General features: G+C 45.2%; 1 protein-coding gene across 1 annotated transcript in view; it reads right to left on the bottom strand.

The window, feature by feature from the left end:
- The window catches only part of bcas3 (BCAS3 microtubule associated cell migration factor), a 299,931-nt gene that overhangs the window by 166,928 nt on the left and 109,482 nt on the right, over positions 1-23,521 (bottom strand). The window contains exons 21-22 of the mRNA XM_070828991.1: positions 23,222-23,418; positions 22,847-22,944 (exon numbers count right to left, since the gene is read on the bottom strand). Coding sequence (XP_070685092.1) covers positions 22,847-22,944; positions 23,222-23,418 — 295 coding nt within the window. The remainder of the gene's footprint in view (positions 1-22,846; positions 22,945-23,221; positions 23,419-23,521) is intronic.

A 23,521-nucleotide genomic window follows, 5' to 3' on the forward strand; every position in this document is an offset into this window, starting at 1 on the left:
TGCATCAAACTACAGACACTCCTCTTCCTCCACCTCTGCTCTTCCTCAATCCTCTCATCTCCCTCTAAGCTAAATGATCCTTTCATTTCCTGATGACCGACCGAGGCCCTTAGGTGTCTGTGCATGAATATGTGTTTGTGTGTGTGTATATGTGTGTGTGTGTGTTTTGGGAGTGTGTGAGCAGCTCTGAGGCCACAGTTGCATGTAAAGTTCACAGTTGTGTTGATCCTGTGGCAAAACAGAGCTCTGTGAGAGATGTCTGGACTGAGCTTCATAAGTGTGTGCGCCTTTGTGTGTGTTTGTGTGTGTATGAGCCTGTGTGTGTGTGTGTGTGTGTGTGTGTGTGTGTGAGAGTCTGTGTGTGTGTGTGTGAGTCTGAAATGTTTCGCGGTACCGCATGTTAAAAATTCATCTTAAAAAATCTGTTTTGCACACAGTCCAGCTTCTGTCCACACCTGCAAATACACACACACGCACACACACATACGCACACACGCACACGCACACACACACACACACACACACACACACACACACACACACACACACACACACACACACACACACACACACACACACACACACACACACACACACACACACACACACACACACACACACACACACACACACAAATCCGTAGAGAGCTGACTCCGGAAGATAGGGAGGAAGTTGTCTAATGGTTGCCAAACGTTTGAGTGGGCCCTGGCTAAACATGTGTTTAAAGCAGACAACATCAGCAATCACCACTTGACCCCTTCACACACACACTAACACACACACACACTAACACACACACTAACACACACACTAACACACTAACACACAGCTCGTGAGGCATTCTTTACCCACACATACAGCCCTCACAAAGCTGACACATGTACACACAAGTTATTAGTTTATCATCTAGTAGGTGTGCATATGAATCAATAATGTGTGATTTGTGTGTTTGCATTCACACACACACACACACACACACACACACACACACACACACACACACAGACACACACAGACACACACACACACACACAGACAGTACACACACAGACACACACAAACACACAAACACACCCCAACCAGATAATATAATCAAGTCAGAGTGCAGCGGCTGCCGACTGCAAAATGCCCACTTCCAGATGTCCTGACGGAGAGAGACGCCACGCTTTTCCACTGGGAATTGGTCAAGGTCCTGGGGCTGCTGCATGTGTGTGTGTGTGTGTGTGTGTGTGTGTGTGTGTACCACAAACACACACACACACACACACACACAGCACAGACGTAGACATAACCATGCAAACAGACACCCTGACACGGCATGAGCAAAACTGGGCCCAGCTGGAGAATGATTCAAAGGCCGAGGGAGGAAGAGGGGAGGACGGAGAGGGGAAGACGGAGAGGACAAATTGCTTCTGCCTGCATCTGAAGACGTGATGTGCGAACGAGCTGTTAAAAGAAAACAAAAGCAGAGTCATGCCTGCCAGTTCCCACGACTCCCACCCGCCCCTCCATCCCTCCTTCCTCCCATGCGTCCATCCATCATTCGCTCTCTCCCTCCTCCTTACAGTAAGTGACCCAACACCTACAGCCTCCTGGGACGGCTTAAAAGTGTGGATGAAGGGCAGGAGGAGGGAAGGTGCTGGTGTACGCTGTGTTCACACTGCGTGCTAAAATCAAAACTAAATAGTCGGCGAGGCCGGCTGTCTGTCAACTGCCATGTAAACTGCTTTTGTAAAGCCTGCGGGACGCTCAGCCGGTCCATGTGTCCCCATTCAAGAGAAACCACAGCAATACGCAGCATCATCATGTGGTGATGAAGCTCCAACGTTCCAGTACGTGTCAGATCATCCACTTATCATAGTGATTTTCTGATATGGTCTGTGAAGTCAGTGAGGCATCAACACACACACTGTATGTATGAGCTTTCTAAATATCTGCACAGCTGCTATGTGAAGTATTATTGATGATACAAATAGACAAATGAGTGCTCTTTGAACACCGACTCACTTTGTTAACATATTAAAAAAAAAATATATATATATTTACTATTTTTCTAACTTTTGATTTTGCTTTTATTACACTAATATGATTCCTAATGTTAATTACATGCTTAAGTACATATCCCAGTGTGACTGAACCTCACTATATACATTAAAAAATGCTGTTAAACCCATTTTTTAGGGCTCATTTTGTGACTGAAATATCTCTAGTCATCATAACTGTTATCCCAACATAAGAACTTATCAGCTGATCCAGAACATAACAAATAATAATCAAATCAAAATACACATTATGTGATATGTTAAATATGTCTATATTATAAATCTGTTTTTTTTTTCTATGTTGAAATGAGGTAGTGAAATGAAATAGCGATTTGAAATACTGAGATAAGTGAGATGCTGTTGCAGTTAAATGTAAAACTGGAGATGGTTGATTCTCAACATGTTGCTTCTAAGCTGTACCTGCAGGTGTGGCAGGGTTTTTTAAAGGACATACCAGGAGGCTACCATGGTTTCCTAATCCTAAACACAGATGAACCATCCCATATCCCTCTGCATCTCGGATGCCACGCTGTGCCTTAACCTGCTTCGTCATCACGCTGCAGTTAACCAGCTTGTTGTGAAGATTGAGAATCTTCTCAGCTGACAGAAACACACACAAATGACTGGTTTTAATTATTGAGAGAAAGACTTTGCTTGAAATGTTCTTGACAGTTAAATGGAAAATAGCCATCAGTGAAGTGGCAGCCCAGTTGGGTAGAAATGTGTAGTGTGAGTGAATCAGAAACCTTTGCACTCGTTCCTGCTCTCCATTAGTTGTGCTTGTTGTTCTGCCAGTGCTAATCCCTCCAAGCTGTTACACTGCCAGGTGTCCCAAATATGAGTTTACTGAAATCAATCATCAGATGTGGGGAGACGGCAGCAGCAGCACTAATTTAACCCTTTTGACTGCGTCGATGACACGTTACTGAAGACAACCACTGCTGTTGGCGACCACTGTAACTGTGCTGGGGCAACAAAGTGGAGCAAGGGGCAAAGATGGTGGGCAAGAGGAAGGAATGGACGGTACAAAGAGGGCAAACAGAGAAACAAGAAGGCAGTGAGGAAGGAAAGGGGTTAGTAAGTAAATTTGGAGGCATGGATCAAGTGAGGGGGGGTGGGAGGGAGGGAGTCAAGATGAGAATGGAGATAGTCAGTTTGAAAGATGGGCAGAGAACAAACTTTATCTAAAAATAAAGGATTCAACTGAAAGAAACAAACTTGTCCTCGGGTTTCAGCACACAGGTGCTCTAGATCATCTGCTTCAGAGTTAGACATGAGTCACTGTCCTGATCTTCTGAGCAGCAGACTGAATGACTGATGAGTTTAGTAGAAGCACAGCATCACTCCCTCTCTGTACTTTGAATTGTCTGCAGTCACCTCGTGTTTAGGTAAACTAGACAACAGGCTGGTGAAACACCTGCTTAAAAAGACACGACACTAAGAGCTGATCAAGCTTCATTAACTAGTTGGCCAAAGCCTTCATCTCAAAATCTTACACTGAAAACCTCTAATCTTAGATTTATTTTTCTAAGACATCCATCTTATCCATTTATCTTCACCTTTATCAGTACAGCACTGTAACAGTGTTTCAGGTCAGGGCCACAGGGAACACAAGTTCTGTACTGTTTTTGCAATTATGGTAAAGAACATAATGTTTCTATATGACTTGACCCAGTGGGAGCACCGTCAGATTAAACAGGAGTGGGCTGAGCGTTCAATGAGTGTGTGTGTGTGTGTGTGTGTGTTTGTGGGGACACTTTCCCCAATTACCCACCTTCCCCAGCCTAACCAGTGCTATTTAACAGAGTAGGCTCAACATTTTGCAGAGTGCTCTCCAAATACCTTCAGCACTGCCAAATAGGAAGCTCACATTGTGACAAAGAAGCTAAGCTATGCCAGCAGCCGCCCCTTCCAAAGGCTAATGATGGAAAGAATCTCCCTCTCTACATCACCCCCCTCTTTCTCAGAGGTTAAGAGTAGACGAATAATCACTCATTTGTGGGGCAAAAAGCGAGGGAGCCGAGTGTGCTGCATAAACATTTTCCCGGATGTAATTTTCTCTGCCGGTCTTTTGGCTTTTCCCAGTAGGACAGAGCCCAACGCCCAGGAGGAAATCGTTTAGGCTCCATAAGTGCCAAATTGTATCCTGGTTTTCCAGAGTTTTCCTGCCTGTTCTGGCTCAGGGCTTTTCCTGTGGTGGGATTGTGTCATGTGTTGTGCGTGCACCGGGGTATGGATGCAGGAGTGGTTCGAACGGTGGCTTTACCAACTTAAAGGCAGCTGTCTCACAATGACAGCGCCTCTGTCAGTGAGGCGAGCGCTGGAGAGGACAGAGAAGTACAAAATAATGAGAGAAAAGAAACGGACACGTTAAGAAATGAAAGAGTAAATAAAACTGAGACAGAAAATAAGCGTGAAACTTAAGTGAGAGGTCCCTACTTCCTCAGGCGTCTGTGCACTCACCGAGCCGTGTCTGCTCACATGACACAAAGCCTGAGAGTCGGAGTTCTTGTTGACTTGTGTGTCATCCGTGTGCTCCTACATGGGCGTGTGTGTTTGTGTGCGCATGTGTTCGTGTGTCTGCCATGTGTTCCTGATTTGCAGAGAAAGACTTGAACTGCTTGCTGCTTCATTAGGTCATATTTGTTTATCAGACATCGTACAAAGCAGCTGCTGTTCTAAAAAAATGCTTCATTTAGTCAGCGTTGACAAAATGATGGAAAAGAGGTGAAAATGTACAGAAAGTGGCTCATATTGAAGCTGGGGATGTTGGTAGTTTTTACTTTGTCATTTCCACATCCGATTATGGCTGAGCACAGGAGTGAGCCGAGACACCACAGAGCCTAAATCCATTTGGTTGGACGTACTTCATTTAGTCCATCCATCTCAACACCTCTCAACGATTCTGCAGCTCTGGTCCAGGTAGTGTTCGGGACTGAGTTTATCTCTTGTTTGTTTTCAACGGCTGTTGTTTAGAAGGTGCTATGTGAGGCATAAAACATTAATATGTCACTGACAATGAATGAGATGCGTGCTACCTAATTTCGGTAAACAAATGTGGTGTGGTTGAGGAGATTGGCAGCCTCTATCTCGTGCCAGTGGTATTGTTAGTGCCAGCGTTTCAGTAAATTAAGTCCACATTTCCCATAAAGCCTGCAGTTTCCTGCGGTGAGGAGGATGTTGATTCTTCGGTCAAAGGTTTCCTCTTTAAGGGTTTAAATATGTTGGAAATGATTTTGCCATCAGCTTTTGCTGTTTGAGCATTTTGTCAAGTTTGGCCTGGAAAACAACGGTGAGTCTGCAGTGGAACAACGTGCACAACGCAGGTACTTCATGGTTGTTAGTGCCTGAGCAGGCTGAGCAGGCAGAGCAGGCACCAGGACACAGGGGATTCAACTGGACTTGATTTTACCATTGTTTTAATTTGTTTTTAAGCTGCAGATAAAGTCAGTGTTGGCTGAATGACTGAAGAGACACATTTGTCTTTGTCGCAGTAGGAGAGGCACAGGTGTAAATAACCAAATGAATGATTTGATGAATTCCATTTAGCTGCTTTAGTTTCAGTCCTCCTCTATTTATTGTTGGTATAGAACTCTAAAAAGGAATATTTGAAGCAGATCTACCGTACGCCCATGGTCAGTGCCTCTGATCGTGATTTAAAAATAGCAGCTCCAGTAAGCAAGGACGAGACCGAAACATGTGTCATCTCTGCTGGAGAAGAGCAACATCTGTTCGCAGCATCTAAAAGACGGGCATGCATCCTGGAGGGCCTGGAATAAGGGCAGTAAATGTGATGGGCCACATTAAATGGCATCACACCTAGCCTGGCATTGTGGATGAGGTTTAATGTTTACATTAAAAGCTAAAAGACGCCGAGTGAATCAAAGCCGGACTTTTACCTTAGGCTGAAAGATGTGCTCCTGCTGAGCATGACATTTAGACACACAGAATTAGAAATAATTTGATACTGACTGGAAAAATGTTTTTTATAAAGGGTTAAAGGGTTAAATAAACATGTTATCCCACCTGCCTCCAACAAAATGATGTTCTGATACAACTGATTTGGTTGGTTATCAAACTGATTTGATAAACATACGTCTACGGCTTAGTGTGTGAAGTGGTGCAGCGCCGCTGGCTCATAACGGCCTTCAAAGGTCTGACATATGCCTGCATGAGCTTTACAACGAGCTTTAAAACGATCGGAACAATAAAATGATCAACTCTTGTCCGATAAAGACACATTTATTTTTTGGGAAATTTTCAAGCAACAACAGGGTGAAAAATGAAAGATGTCACTCTGGAAATGGTGGAGAACAAACAGAACAGAGGGCAGAGCAGAACAGATGAGAAAACACACACACACACCCCCACACACACACAAACACACACACACATCCACACCCCCACACACACACACACACACACACACACACACACACACAGACACACACTTGAGTTCAACCCACTGGTTGAGGAATTTCTCTGAGCCCGAAGGAGGAGGAGACGGGGACAGACAGTACACAATTAGCAGCAGCTTGTCACAACTTTGGACCTCTAAGTGTGTGTCTGCAGTTTGTGTGTATGTGAGAGTGTGTGTGCATGTGTGCTCAGAGTGTGTGACACTTGCCCTCCCGCGCAGCTCATTTATTGGATTAGTGCAAGACTGACCAGTGGGGATGTGGCTGGCCGGCGCCAGGGCCCGCTCTGAGGCTCCACGGCCTAGTTAGCCCTGATGCTAAGCTAACCTCCCACTCCCCACGCCTCGGGGGGGAAGCGCCAATGCTGCGGGGGGAAAGGGTGCTTGTTACTGGGGCTGAGGTACCATGCTAGCAGGCCTCTCCTGGAGGGAGGGGGGTCTATGATGGACTAATTATAAGGGAAAGCCCCAATTAGAAGAGGAAGACAGGGATTGGGGGCGCACTGGAGGGGAGGATGGAAATGCTACAGTGGAAGCCAGGCGTGGAAATGCCACGACTAGCTGCCAGTGACAACATCCCCATCAAGCCTGCGCACACACACACACACAGACGTACACACACACACACAGACGTACACACACCAGACAGTGTACCTTCTGAGGTGTCGCCTGTCTTCTTTCTTGTCTCTGCCGAAGGATAATTGTATTAAGTGTGTTTGTTAGCCCAGTGGCTGACAGCATGCCCACAACACACACACACACACACACACACACACTTACAGTCAAATATACAAACACACAGAGCCAGGTGGAGCGTCTAAAAGCATAGCCGTCAGATGAAAGGCTGCAGGAGATTTGATAGAGTCTCAGCAACACAGGGCAGAGCTGTTGTTGATGGCTAGAGGTAGAAACATGCACACACACACACACACACACACACACACACACACACGCGCACACACACAGTGAATGCAGCCTGTAAGTGTGAGTGCGTCTCCTCTCCCTCAGGTATGCGTAGTGAGATGATAATTCCGAGCACTATACACACAAAAACATGTATATAGGCATAGACACACACACACACACACACACACACACAGAGGCATACACCCAACCGGATGACCTCATACTGTATGGCTGACCAGCTCTCCCATACACTCCGTTCATTAGAAACACATGTTCGCTGTGTGCATGTGTGTTTAGTGAGCAGTGCGTGTTATGCTTCTGAATACATTTCCGGCCTCGACCAAATGCGACTCTTGTATTTTAACTCAATCTCAGGGCTGTATATGCACACACTCACACACGTAAACACACAGGAATCAGGTCTGCAGCTTGCCTTTCAGACTGTTCCCTCACTCATCAGGGTGCTGCTAGGGACAGTTATGCTGCACTTCATTGTGCTGTGCAGCCTGAGCTCAAGAATTCACTTTCAACTACAGACGCGTAGGAAACACTCATGTGTTTACTAGGAAACACTAGAAAACATCTAAAGACTGCAGTAAGTACCCCTGTACAGACCCCTAAACACGTGCACACAGGGAGTGGAGATCAATGCACGCTCATTCTCAAATGTCAACATAATTATCACTCCCTTAAAGGATAATACCAACAAATAAACATGGGTCTTGTTTTCATAGTTGTGGCCATAACTTCAGTAATAATGGCAGCGTACTCAACATGGTAATTGTTGGGGAAAAAAAGTCCAACAGGGCAAGAAGCACAACTTCCACATGACATAGGTTTAAACCGATATAATAATGTAAACAGTGTGTGATATATATATATATATATACATACACACACAGATGATTTAATGTCTTTAAATTTGATCATTTTAATGCTGTGGATAATATGAAAACGTCAAAGATTTGTCCGCTTCCTTTAATTTTCACTTATCAGCTCCTAAAACCACATTTAGGCCACTGGACATACACTGTGCACCGAAACCAAGGATACCACAACTACATTATCAATCAAGCTGACGGGGACAGATCTAATCTTTAATAACAGGCCAGCACTGGTGCCAGAAATTGGCTCCAACCATCAAGCTTCATGTCTAGACTACGCGGGCCGTGTTACTGAGACGCTGATCTCTGACTGGTCAGAGGAACCAAATGAAAAGAAATGAGGAAAAAGAGACTGAGAGAGGGAGGGACAGAGAGAGGGGTCCACATCTGGAGTCTTTCCACTTGTCATCAGATAGATGGAAACAACAGCTTCCTGTGCAGCTGATAACACCGACGGAGAGACTTGGAGGGATTGAGATGTTGGAACAAGTCAGAGAATGAGAGAGTGGCTGACGACGAGAGAAAGCTTTCAAAAGTAGGGAAAAAAGAGGGAGATAAGAGGGGAAATATGGAAGCGGACAGCTAAAGCATATAAAAGTTGCAGCACTGACAAAATGGCAAACAGGCAGTCTATCAAATGTACTGCTACCGACCTGCTCAGTCTGGCAACTCTGCAAAACCCTCCGACACACACTCCTGCTGTCTAAACATGCACGACAAGCTAGAGAAACAGCAAGAAAAGGACAAAGGGAAGCAGCTCCGTCTAAGAAAGCTGTCACTTTGCCTCTGCCATGATCCTCAGCTAAAGATGCAACGCTCTGCAGCCACGACATGCTAGCGTGCGCTGGTGCTGCCACTCCTGCTACACGTCAGGGAGTCCAGGCCGCTGTCCAAATGTGTGTTTTTGTGTCTGTGTGAGAGAGGCAAAGGTGTGTGTTTCCTGTCTCAGCCTCTCAACTTCTTTTCCTTCATAGCTTCTCTCTGTGCAGATGATGGTTATTCTGCTGATGCACACTCCCTTCCCGTCTCTGCTATGTTTTTCTGCCTCCTAGTGCGTCAAAAAACACCTCTGCAGTGTATTTGGACAAAAAGTGCCAATGAAACAAAATGCTTTCAGAGAATGTGGGTCAGCAGAACCACAACACCCCTCTCTGCTGGTAACCAGTCGTTTGGATTCATCTTTTTACAAGTTACTAAATTAAAGAAAAGTATTGTGTGTAGTGTGTGTTCTATAGTGTGACACTTTCTAAAACGTAGCTATATGTTAACACTGCCTGATAAAGCTGTTCTATATGACACTAGCAGACACCAGCAGAGGTAAAGGGCTCCTGACATCCACACATTAGTATGGCTAGCACTGCAAAACCTCTCATATTAATAATAATTGCATCACTACATTAAGAAAATACCTGATTACAGGCTGTCTGTAGAGGAGAATGACAAAAGAATCCAACCTGGTATCTAGTTTATTCTATTCGCCCAGGTTTACAGATTTCTGCCTCCACCCCAACAAATGTAGGCGCAAGAATTTGTGTTTCTGAGGTGCTGATGGTTTTGAATTCAACCATTTTAAAGAAATGCTTCCAGAATCATTGTTACTGCACATGTCAGAAGAGGAGCACTTGTTGAAACTGTTCCCTTTACGCTCTGTGGATTATCTGGAGTAACAGGCACACACACTCTGAAAGCCATGACGCACATGATTTGTTTTAAAGGCACTTGTTTAATGCTGTGAGCAGCACGAACACACTTCTATTGAGCTCCACAGCATTAGGGGGGAGGCAGACATCTCATTTATTTTGAATTAAACCTTTAATAATGAAGAAGAAGAAGTAGAAGAAGAATTCCTAACTAAGCTCACAGTGATGAGAGTAAAAGGAAACATGTCAGTGCCACTTTTGATACACATCCACAATCAAACACAGACACTCTCTCTCTCTCACACACACACACACACACACACACACACACACACAGACAGACAGGAAGTTGGGGAGGAATTCCCAAGCGGACATTTCTCACGTTCCTGCGGTGATTGGAAACACACTCCAGTAAAATGGCGGCAGGACATAATTTCCAGGTGAGGAGAGAAAGGCTGTAACCTCTTCCCCTCTCCCTCCATCTACCCCCACCCCTGCACAAACAATATCCTCCTTGATATTATCCTTACACACACACACACACACGCACGCACGCACACACACACACACACACACACACACACACACACACAGACACACACCTGTTGTCACCTGGAGGAGTAGGTCTTTAGCTGGCCAGCATCAACGCACAATGGCTGCCTCTGTGGCTCGGCGGGAGCAGGTGAGCAGATAGTATCTACGTAAATGTGCGCTCACACACGCACTCCACTCCACGCATGCATGCACACACAGGCGATGAGAAAGATGCACACACACACACACACACACACCTGTGAGGAAATGAGCCTGCAGTAAGCCTCCACCTGGTCAGCCCCGAGGTGACACAGAGAAAAACAAAAGGAAGGAAGGAGGCAATGAAGATAAAGACAAAAAGAAAGAAGATGGAAAGAGGAGCCAACAGTGGCTTTTTGTTTTCCAGCTGAAGCAACTGATATTAAATATTTGGAGGAGGCATTAATATCTTTACATCAAACATTTCTCCCGTTTCCAGTGTTTCCCTGAAGCAGCGTGAACACTGGCGTCCTCTGGAGCCCTGGCTTTGTCACATCAGAAACAACAGCTCACAAACTTCATCCCACTGCAACATGTCCACCACGTGTCCATGATTAGCACATGACTTTAGCCAGCGGTCCTCGTATACAGCGTCTGACCCAACTGCAGGGACTGAAGTGATCATATCTCCATAATCCAGATCCCAACAGCTTGTTGGGACGATACCTCATTCTACAAGTCAACACCAGGACTGATGCTCTGGACAATACTGTGGCTTTCACAATGATTTTCCACACAAAAAGGTTCAATCACCTCATTAAGTGTGTTCCCTCTCTCTAAATTAACACAACGAATATGAAGTTAATGTATTGAAATACACAAAAGCTTTTCATGTCAGAAGTTTAACAGCTGGACACAAAATGGCTCCTACGTCACTGAAAAGTCCAGAAGTCCAAAAGTGCGTGTGCTGGACACTCACATGTGATTGGACTGTGATTGGCTCCAAACTATTGGTGATGTCATGGAGTCTCTCTTACATCCAGCTGGAGGGTGAGAGGCTGAAAACAAACTGTGCACACATGGTTCTGCACTGAGAGGCTCAAACATCACAGTGAAGGATCGAGAAGCAGCGTTTTCACTGGAAAAATCAAATAACGGCGTAAACACATGATGTTGACAATATCTGACAATGATCCTGAATATCTAATCACATCTTAAAGAACTGTGATGTAATGATTCTCATGATTTCACTGCTGAAACCTGTTCTTAGTTATCGGCAACACATAAGCAACACTGATATTATTGATTTTAGCTCATTTCCTATAATCAGCCTTACTGGCGTATTAAACTAGCCGATATTACTAAAATATACATAAGGTGGGCTTTATTACTCAATTATCTGGAGAACTATCCAGACAAGCAGCTAGTTCTAGTTCTGGTGTTAGCTAGTTAGCTAGCCTAGCTGCTAATTATCAGTTTGTCATTATCAGGGGGTCTAATTAGCTAACCAGCTAAGACTAGAAGCTAACATTAGCTGTGGCTGGTCAGGCAGAGCTTTGGTTGCATCTGTATTTGTGGACAGCAGATGTGGACACTGCTGGTGTCTTCAGTAAGTTTGAATGATCCCTCCACAGTTAAATAAAGGTGGAATGAGTGAAGGAACCAGGACACCTTTGATAAAAGTGAAACCACCACCACTGAAGCACATCGACAAATGAGGAACAGAAAACCAGCAGCAGGACAGAACATTTGCGCCCCAACACACTGAAGAAGCTGTATTCATTATTTCACAGTCACACCCAGAGACTTGGAGAGCGTGTGTGTGTGTGTGTGTGTGTGTGTGTGTGTCTGATGCAGAGATAGTCTGAACTTCTGTGACATGAGTCAGATGCTGAGGGAGTCCGATGCATATGCTGCTGAGTGCATCCTCCTCCTCCTCCATCCTCTATTCATTTTTTACCACACTTGCCAGAGAGTCTCGCCATAATTATCGCTGTGTACCAACGTGTGCGTGTGTAAGTGTGTGTGTGCGTGACGGCATCAGATGTGATGCGATGCATTAGGCGTTTCTGATGCTTAGGTGTAAAAAATCCCATTAGAGCGAGCGGGACGGCAGATCGATACCTTACGGGATCTAGAGCGACGTGTGTGTGTGTGTGTGTGTGTGTGTGGAAGTGCTTTAACACCTCTCAGAGGTGGATTAGTGCGCGACAGCATGGAGACACTGTCAGAGAGTGTTAGTGTCAGGGAGAGAGGGAGAGAGGGAGAGAGGGAGAGAGGGAGAGAGGGAGAGGGGAGGGAGAGAGCTGGAGAGGAGGAAAGAGGAACAGATGGAAAGAAGAAATGCAAAGAGGATGAGAAGAGAGAAAGATGTGTCACTCCTCATGACAATGTGGTGATTTTGGGTGGAGGGAGAGACTAAAGCAGGGTGATGGAGCTGCCTCCATAGACAAACACTAAACACACACACACACACACACACACACACACACACACACAGGTGTTTTCAGTTATGGCTGATTAGAGCTGATGGTGGGCAGAACTGTGCGGAGAATCATACAAGGTCACCAAACTCCAGCACTCAGAGAGAGCGATGAGGGGGGGGTTCCTCAGAGGAGAGGGGGGACACCCGCCCACACCGTCCTGAGGAGAAGTGGTGTACATAGGGACAAGCAGAGTGAGCACACAAAGGATGTGTGGGCGCTCAAAAACATGCTGCTATTATCTAAAGATCTTCTAAATACACTTCTTTGTAAAAAGAAATAAAAGGATTTTGACAGCTGCTTAAATGACTTTAACAGTTAATAGATTATCAAGAATTATTTCAGCAGTGATGTGAGGTGACTAAATGTAATATTTTATGGGTTGACTGATTAGTAAGTTACTAAATACCAAAGTTATTTGAATTTTCAGTGGAGGTCAAGGAAAGTGGTTACACAGTTTAATGTAGATTTACTGGAACATGATGTGAACAATTTCATTAAATAGTCCCCTTTTAATGTAAGTATTAGTGTTTAGTAGTTTATTAGCAGCTGTTGAACCAACAGATGTATTTAAACACACATTAATATCTTTGTTACTCTCTGTATGTGTTGAGCTGGAGTCCTGCTTGTGAGTTACAGTGCGACTTCACACAAACACACATCTTTGCATCTCCAACTGACTTTCTGTGCTCTGGAGCTTTTCTTCCCACAACTAATAACAACCTCTTCAAGCTATAACCCACTACAGTATACATACTATATATATATATATATACACTGTAGAGGCCATGACGTAAAAAATATTAAAATAAGATAAATCACCAGAATTAGAAATAGTTTTGGCATGAGTGAGTGTGTGTGTGTGTGTGTGTGTGTGTGTGTGTGTGTGTGTGTGTGTGTGTGTGTGTGTGTGTGTGTGTGTGTGTGTGTGTGTGTGTGTGTGTGTGTGTGTGTGTGTATCAGAGTGTGTGGCTGCTCCTCTACTTCCCCTCCACATCTCAGAAGTCGTGACAGGCCCAGCAGACACGGGGATGGCCGGCCTGGCAGGGCGCCCGCCACAGATTGAGGTCATGGGAATGAAAGGGTGGCACCCACAGCAACACCCCATCAACCCTTAGCCCGGGACACACCACTGCTCTGTAACATGCAAGTGTGTGTGTGTGTGTGTGAGTGTTTTCACACTGGAGATGAACATGAAACATCAACATGATCCTCTGCTTCAGCAGCTGGTAGTCACACACACACACACACACACACACACACACACACACGCAAAACACAAAACACATTCACAACCACAACCATCATTCTTTCTTCTCAGTTGCAATTAAAAATACATAAATCTATAATTCTCAACAAAATTATAACTGCTTCACAATTATGAAATCACCCACCGACACAGCTTCTCTCACTTTGACAAACACACACACACTAACACACACACACTCCAGTGGGTAGGCAGTAGGGTGAACGTGTGGCAGATGCCCGACACATTGGTATCCGTTCAGTCACTATAAAGAGCAGCTGCTCAGTCTTCACTGCCCTCTGGCACTGCACACACACACACACACACACACACACACACACACACACACACACACACACACACACACACACACACACACACACACACACACACACACACACACACACACACACACACACACACACACACACTTGCTGTATAACACTAATGCTGGAGGGCATTCCATCTCTCACAGATTATAAGTGAGCCAACACAAAAATATAGAGAGAGAGAGAGAGAGGGAGGGAGAGAGAGAGAGAGGGAGGGAGAGAGAGAGGGAGAGAGAGAGAGAGGGAGAGAGAGAGAGAGGGAGAGAGAGAGAGATAACACAGCAGCACAAAAACCTGATCAGCCCTTGCCCATATCAATCCGTGTCACTCCCTGATCTCTCTCAGTCACGCACACACTTGCCATAAATCCCTACATGTGGCTAAACCGTCCCTGCCCTGTAGTCCCCAAAGCCTAACACATTCACACACACACACACACACACACACACACACACACACTCACACACAGATGCACACACACACTCACACACAGATGCACACACACACACACACACACACATACGCACACACACACACACACTCACACACAGATGCACACACACACACACACAGATGCACACACACACACACACACACACACACAGATGCACACACACACACACACACACACACACAGCCAACACACTTCTGTTAGTCCTAAAAGTGAGCGAATGATAATCTCAGAGATGTTAGAGAGGAGATATAATCAGTGTAGATAGTAAATGCTGAGAGAGGAGGAATGGAAAGAGAGGAAGAAACATCGAAGATGAGTTTCTTCTTCTTCACTTGGTTACACTTCATCCATCAACAGAAAATCATTTCAGTGCATCAGTGCAAACAGCCTATTTACAGCCTCGGCCCATCGCCCCTGCTGTTACAGATGCTGTGCAGCCAGACTCTGTTCAAAGACACACTTAGTTTCCAGCGGTGAGCTTCGGGACATTAAGAATAGTTCCATTTGGCTGGATGGTGCAGCCATGAAAGACAGAACAATAACACAGATTTTGTAGTGATTACTATGAAAACTGAATGTCACCAGAAGCTGAGACTCTAACACACTACAGCTTTGGAAGAAATGGCCACGTTCCTCCCTTAATTGGCCTCTTTGTCAGAGCTGGCTGGACGTTTCACCACCGCTTCTGGAAACACTGCATCTAAAGACTCAAAGGATTATGTCAGTGTTTTTGCACATTTCAGCCCCCTTCCTTCATATTCCTCATGACTTAAACGACTTCAGACACCTGGTCACCAGTTAATGAGAAACCTGCTCTTATGTGTGTGTGTGTGAGTGTGTGTGTGTGTGTGTGTGTATGTGTGTGTGTGTGTGTGTGTGTGTGTGTAGTGGAGTGTGTTTGGGGGGGACTGTCTATGTGTATGGGTTGTTGTGTGTTCAAGTTACCGTGCTTTTACTGAACAACACATTTCACATTGGGAACATGTAAATCAATTCCATGACTTCCCCAGAGAATTCAGTAATTCCCTAACAGTCCCTGAGGAATCCCAGAGCTCCAGAGGCCCCAGTGCCTGTTCTTGTGTGACGTCCACAGATCTGTGAGGGTCTCTGTGAGGAACACACATCTCAAACCACCAGGACAGATTCCACAAATTCCAGGACCCGCAGGTAAACCATATTTAAATGTGTCACTCGTGTTACTCGTCCTTATGTGCTTCCGTTTCTTCCAGATCTTCCAGCAGATAATTGACCCCCCCTTCCTTCCTCGATAACAGCTCCATGGTTCCCTCCGTCTGATTGCTGGTGATGACAAAAACAAAAAAGGAGCGGCGATGGCCGCAGAGATCTGCTGTTCTGACCTGTCACCAGCCAATGGGTCACCAAGCACACCCTGAGGCGATGGGCAGGATGGGTGGGGGGCAGAGTGGCAGCAAGGTGACAAAGGTGCCTATTGATGAAAATAAAATCAGGAGAGGAGGAATGGAGGGGTGGAGAGAGGGGGTCACGGGAAATGAAGGTATTTGTCTTTAAGGAAGAGATCGGATGGCCAGGCATCTTTCTGGCCTCTGCGATCACTGTTGTCAGTGTGGCCACTATAGCACAAAAATACAAGGGCCCTTTATGAGGCTGGGGGGTAATTGTGGGGTATAGGTTACTGGGTATGTGTGTATTAGAAAAAGAAAGAGAGACAGAATACCACAGCACAGGTGCCTAGTCTTTTAAATGGCTGCTCAAGTATGAAGGGGAGGAGAGAAGAGGGAGGGGAAGATGGCAAAGTGTGTGTGTGTGTGTGTGTGTGTGTGTGTGTGTGTGTGTGTGCTGGGGGACCCTCTATCCTCCTCTTTTTATCCAGTCATTCATAGCCCTCTCTTTCATTCTCCTCCAGCCGCTGTGAGAACAATGATGCAGGGAAAGCCCCTTCTCGCCTCAGGGTGGTGCTGATGGTGGAGAAGAGGTGGTGGTCACTGGGACAAGGGGCCACTGTGTCGCTGATGCTAACAGGTGCACGCATGCATACACACATTCACAGGACAGGCCGGGTGAAACCCTCTAACGTTTTCGCATGCTTTACTTCACTGGCTTCCAATCATGTGTTTGATCATTGATGAGAGCAGGCTGCAGGGTTTACCAGCGCTGAAAATGTCTCCTCAGACGGCGGAGAAAATGATTCTCAGACACTTCATTCAGGTGTTCTACCAAATCAGATCATGTTTCACTTTGTTCTTGTCAAACGTATCTCATCCCACTGCTCGTGTCTTTCATACGATACTGAGGTAAAACAAACACATGAACATGGCTGCCTGGGATTAAGGAAAAGAAATAAAAGGTCATTTATGTATCTTATATTGTCTGCATTCATTTGCTAACTGCTCTTTTTTCCAACCTTAATTCTAAAGTTTTAACTCTGATCTAACTTTTCCACCTGTCTAAGCCTGGTCCTGATTATGACTCAAAACATCCTGAGTTTTCTTCACCGTTAAGGACACGTGAACACATTTGAATTGGAGCCACTGATTCATTCAAGACTGACTGATGAGCTCCAACATTTAGACCACAACATGTGACAGAATGGTAAAACTTTACTGAGATATAACATGAGAAGATGAATTGGAAGGTTTTCCTTGGCTTAAACAATTAATTGAGTGTTGCAAAGTTATTTTCTGTTTCATTAATTGACATTTAACTATCTAATAGTAGAAACATGGAGAGACACACAGACAAGAACACAAAGGTCAGTAGTGAAATGTGAGGAGAACGCCAGGGTCAGTCTGAGGCTTCTCCACCACCATCATCTAAACACCAACTGAGGGAACTTTGAGGAAAACTGTTCAACCCCCCAGTACAGCTCCTCACACACACACACACACACACACACACACACACACACACACACACACACACACACACACACACACACACACACACACACACAGACACACAGACACACACACACACACACAGACACAGACACACACAGACAGACACACACACACACACACACACACACACACACACAGACACACACACAGACACACACACACAGACACACACACAGACACACACACACACACACACACACACACAGACACACACACACACACACACACAGACACAGACACACACACAGACACACACACAGACAGACACACACACACACACAGACACACAGACACACAGACACACACACACACACACAGACACAGACACACACACACACACACACACACAGACACACACACAGACACAGACAGACAGACACACACACACACACACACACAGACACACACACAGACACAGAGTCAGTGAAGGTAACTGAGCTGTGATAATGTGGGGTGGATGTGGCTAATGGCTGATAGCTGCTGATCCCACACTGATTAACTCAGTGTTTTACAGGATGCTGCTAATGGACTGACACACACTAGACTCGAGTCACAAGGGCAAACATACATTATACACATACACATACATGTCTGTACACACGCAGGCCGACCAGAGACAGACACACACCTCATGGTTCAACTGAGTCGGCCAGAACCAAGACTACATGATATGTAGTATGAATGATGAATGATTTCTAACGCTGTCATTCACTGGTTTCCTGGGAATGAAAAGAATTCAGATTTGTATAGTGGTCAACTAGTATATCAGTCTAACCTCAAACACACAGACACAGACACACACAGACACACACACACACACACACACACACACACACCGGTGCCAAAGTCCAGTAGCTCTCTAAGTAAGTGTCTTCAGCGTGCTGCGATAAGCCCGCTCCATCTCGTCCTGCCTGCTCTGCACTGCCGCCAGCTAACACACTATCACTGATGCACTGCCACAGATAAATCACACACACAGATGGAGACAAACAGTGAGGCAGAAACGTGGCGACAAACACAAGGACGTACGTACACACACACACACACACACACTGAAGATGACAACAACAAAAACAACAAAATGGCCGACACTACAGACAGAGGTTTTGTTGTTATTTCCTGTTTTGGTGCAGGGTGGCTTTCTCTGCAGAGTCAAAACACAACTACAGCAGTGTGGAGGTGGACTGGAGATTTATCAGAGCATGCACACACACACACACACACACACACACACACACATACAGGTAAGATTAAATACTCTTTCTTTCAGTCCTGCTGTGTTATCTCTCTTTCAGGTCTGTCTCCTTTTCTTTCTTTCTTGATATGGCCTCCTGGGCCACAAAATGCCACTGTGTAGTCTAGCTGGGATTGAAGCCGCCTGCACACACAGAGACACACACACACATACACACACACCCCACGGCAAGACCTGGGGTGCAGATAGGGGGTATTGATAACAGCTACACATTGATCCTGTATATTGCGGCTGGTGGAAAATGAGACAGTAGTGTTGGTGTTTGGCTCCTCTGTCCCCTCCATAGAGACAGATATGCTGAGTCAAGAAGCCATGACTGGAAGCACTGTACAACATACAGTGTGTCTGTGTGTCCCATGCAGATGGCGTCCCATCACCTCGGGGAAGGCAGAGATAAGCAGAGTGTATGGGCTGAGATAAGATGGGAGCAGACACTGGGGAGACTGACTGACTGTAAGTGAGTCACTGTAGGGAAAACTGCAGCTTTATGGCCTCACTGGGCCCGAGCACTGCGAAGGAAACACGTTTATTCTAATGGAAACGGCTGTAAAACATAAGGCGGCCGCAGGATTTTACATACAGAGCATCTAAATGTCCTCGTGTGAGAAAACACACAACACATTTCACACTAAGAAAAAGAGAAATCATCATGAAACCACATCTGATTCAGATGTTTTACAAAAATGCAAATGTGAATGTGTACATTTCACATGTACAGCAGCACTTTCACAAAGAATTTGACTCATGTGGTTCTCAGGAATTTCTCCTGAAATGTGAGACACATTATTTCACATTAATTCACACTTGAAGTATTTAATATTTATCAATCATCGTTTGTTTTTCTCCATTTTATGCCAGAGAAACAGAATTTCATGTGGCAAATTCATATTGGTACAGTACACATGGTGAGTGGACATTTGACACTCAGAGGGTGTCAGCAATGTGCTTTCTGTAAAGGAGTGTGTGTGTGTGTGTGTGTGTGTGTGTGTGTGTGTGTGTGTGTGTGTGGGCAGACATCAATATGTTAGCGGGAATATTTTATCTACTAAACACAGACATGAATAAATGTGAAGGTGCTAAATATTGGCACAAAGTCAGTGTCTGGTGGCTTCAAGCCCAAAAATGTTGCTGCTATCAGCCCTCAGAATCAGCTATCAGGTACATCTGAAGGGCCGCAGCATGTTCACAAATGTGTCAAATCAGCAGTGGCAGCTTTCCCCCAAATTCTTATTGGCACAACTGGAAACATGGAACTGGAAATATGTGGCGGCTGAAATGTAAAGACGAGTTTACTGTCTCCACCTTCAGCGGCTGTCAGAGTCATATTGGTGAGCTCTGCCACACACACACACACACACACACACACACACAGGCGTGTTCCTCAGAGACAAAAGTGATGTGTGTGTGTGATAAGAGGAGGCGCCATGGCAGTGGCAGGACACAACACTGAACCCTCCCTCGACACACACACACACACACACACACATAGATAAGCATCACCTCCAACCCTGGGCCTGGCTCTGTCCTCATGTCTCTCTGTTCTGAAACAGTTAGTGAAGTCAGTGAAAACACAGAGGACGCTGGCTGGAGCCAGAGGAGCCACAGATACCATTTTAGGGCAGACAGAAGGATGCTGATAGAGGTGGAGGAGGAAGAAAGCACAGGTCAGAGGGCAGAGGGTAGAGGGTTCTGTGGTTTAACAGGTGGAGGTAATGACTTCATCCCACCGGTCTGAACACAAGTGTTCAAAGTCAAAACAACAAAACAACAATCACCAACTTGTAAGACTTCTCTAGCTCAGACTAGGCCGCAAATACGTTTTCAAATAAAGCTCATGCATTTCATAATTGACAAAATTTGTGAAAACATGTAAGGAACCGAATGTGTTCCTGAAGCCTGTATGAGACAGTGTGAATGTAAAATATCTACTGAGCTGCAGAGACACTGCAGAGCTTTGAAAGGACAAAAACAATAGTCTGAAGCTTAGAATTGCACAAATTACAAAATAAAGCAATGAAAACCAGCATTTCTCTCAACACCTGATATAATAGAGTGTGTCAGAAATCATGAATTATTATTAAGCATTATTTGGCTTTAGCTTTTTTCTTTACTTGCTGCTTGTGCATGTGTCCGTCTCTCAGTTCATTTGTCTCGTGCTTTAACATTTCATATTTGAAATGACTTCTGTGAAATAAATCTGACTAAAATGTCAAACTGACTGATCATTTGACAATAATGAAATGGAATGACTTACTGGCAAATGTATAAATCTTACCTTGTGATTATTAATAAACACATATTTAAATAAATAATACAATACTTTTGGCTTAATTTCTGTGTCTACTGACTGCAATTAAACACTACAAAAGGCCAATTATAGGACACCTGGGACACTTAAGACTGAAACAGAAATTCAAATATGGAAAACAAAACTCCCAAATAAAACCTAAATGGAAAAAGAACACGTAGCCTCTGTATTAGGAACAAGATTTGGGCCACACATAATTCTACAATAAGTAAGTAATCAATCAAGCTGTGGAGAAGCTTTTACATCGGTAGAGGGTGGATGAAACGCATAATGGCCAAAGAGTATCTGTGTTCATCTGTATGCTGCTGTGTGTCGCTCTGTGGCAAAGGGCAGAGAAAGGAGGAAAAGACACAATCAGATATGTAAAACTATTTGTGACACACTTTTTTGTGACACGAGCAGTAAATATTTCTCGACACCTGAGAGAAGAAGCCAGGAGCGGCTATCTGTCAGAGCGAGGGCAGATCAGATGAGTGAAGTGTCTGTCTCAAGACACAGCAGATAATGGCACCGACGCCACAGCCGCTCCTCTATCTCCTCCATCACACAAAAGGCAACAGGATATAATGTCACGCAATAAGTGATGATTCCTCTACCAGCACTGGCAGTAAATACCAAGCAGAATCCACACACACACACACACACACACACACACACACGGAACAGCATGATACTTTAAGAGTAAGACATATTTTAAAGGGGAAATCCTCTCATCTGGGTGTGATTGGATTAGCTGAACATCGTAACCAGATTAAAGGGGGCATGTAGAGGGACATCAAAATCACTTGAAACCAAATCAATCCTGTTCAGGGGCTGATAGACTTTACAGGCCTATTCAGACAGTCCCAGTAGATTGTATTAGAGGACAAGAGCACAGCGATGATCAGAAGGAACCAACAGGATTCAGCGGAGCATTCACAACTCGGCATGGTGGGACGTCCAGAGCTGCTGAGTAGCCGGTGTAACCGACCGACGTCTTCCAATCCATTTGAGTGGGATTGTACTGGTGCTACACATCAGCAGAGGAAATCTCTTTACCATTAAACTCGTTCTCCGTTCACTACAGCAGGCTGCCACCAGATACTTAGAGGCGGCAGTAATACATGCACAGTGTAGGAACGTCTCAATTCTATTTACACATCTGTGTTTTACTGCACACATGTGTGATCCAGCACTTTAACAGAAAACTGAAAAACGAGCCTAGTTTGAGGATGTTTTGTAAAGATGCAATGTACGTATGCGTATGTCAGGTGTTTCCTACATGTTGAGTCAGTAAACTCATCAATCATGAGCACCTCTGCTATGAGCTACCACATTAAAATGAGTGAGGTGACGGTGATTATGAGCTGGGACAACCAGAGACGACCAACGAGAACGACGGGGACTAATGACAGGACTACATGAGGATGAAACAGAGGAACCAGTGACGTACCACAGAGCAGATGGGGAGAGATTCCAAAACAGTGGAATAAACCAGTGACTTTTCCTACCTGATCCTGTGTCCATGATGTTGGACTGTCCTCTACGATCCGGCACCAGCCGTGACGAGCCGGGCATGCTGACGGGCTCTGAACGCACCGGCTGGATCCTTCACACACATACAGTAAGTGCACATTATCAGTCACATATAGGACCAAGCGGGCCCGTTTGACTGGGTCTGATCTGACTGGACTGTTGGAAGAGATGGTCAGTTGTGAGGAAATCTGGGATTATAAGAATATTATTCTTACACATGGCTGTCAGGATCATTTCTGCTACATTAGAGAGACAAAACAAATATGCTTGTATCTTTTCTCATGTCTCTTAGGCTGAGAGCAGTCCTGATCTTTACTACTGGGTGGGTTATTCTAATAGTTTAATAGTACCTGAGGCTGTGTAGGTCCAGGTCATCCGTGTCAAAGTCCAAAAGGGGCTGTTGGACATCAGAGGGGCCCTGGGACTGAAGGACCGAGGATGAGGACGAGATGACTGTGGTCTGGCCTGAAGGGTGGATGGTCTTAAACTGAAACTGGGGGCCCATCCACAGGCGCCGGTGGGGCCCTGTATGGGTCACAATCTCCACCTGAAAATACAAAAGAAGCGTAACTGGCCGGGTGTCTCTGGTGCTATCGTCAGAATGCTGACGTACTCACAGCGACAATGTTACCATGCTGATTTGTTACCTG

This window comes from Pempheris klunzingeri, chromosome 4, assembly GCF_042242105.1.
Source record: "Pempheris klunzingeri isolate RE-2024b chromosome 4, fPemKlu1.hap1, whole genome shotgun sequence".
NCBI lineage: Eukaryota > Metazoa > Chordata > Actinopteri > Acropomatiformes > Pempheridae > Pempheris > Pempheris klunzingeri.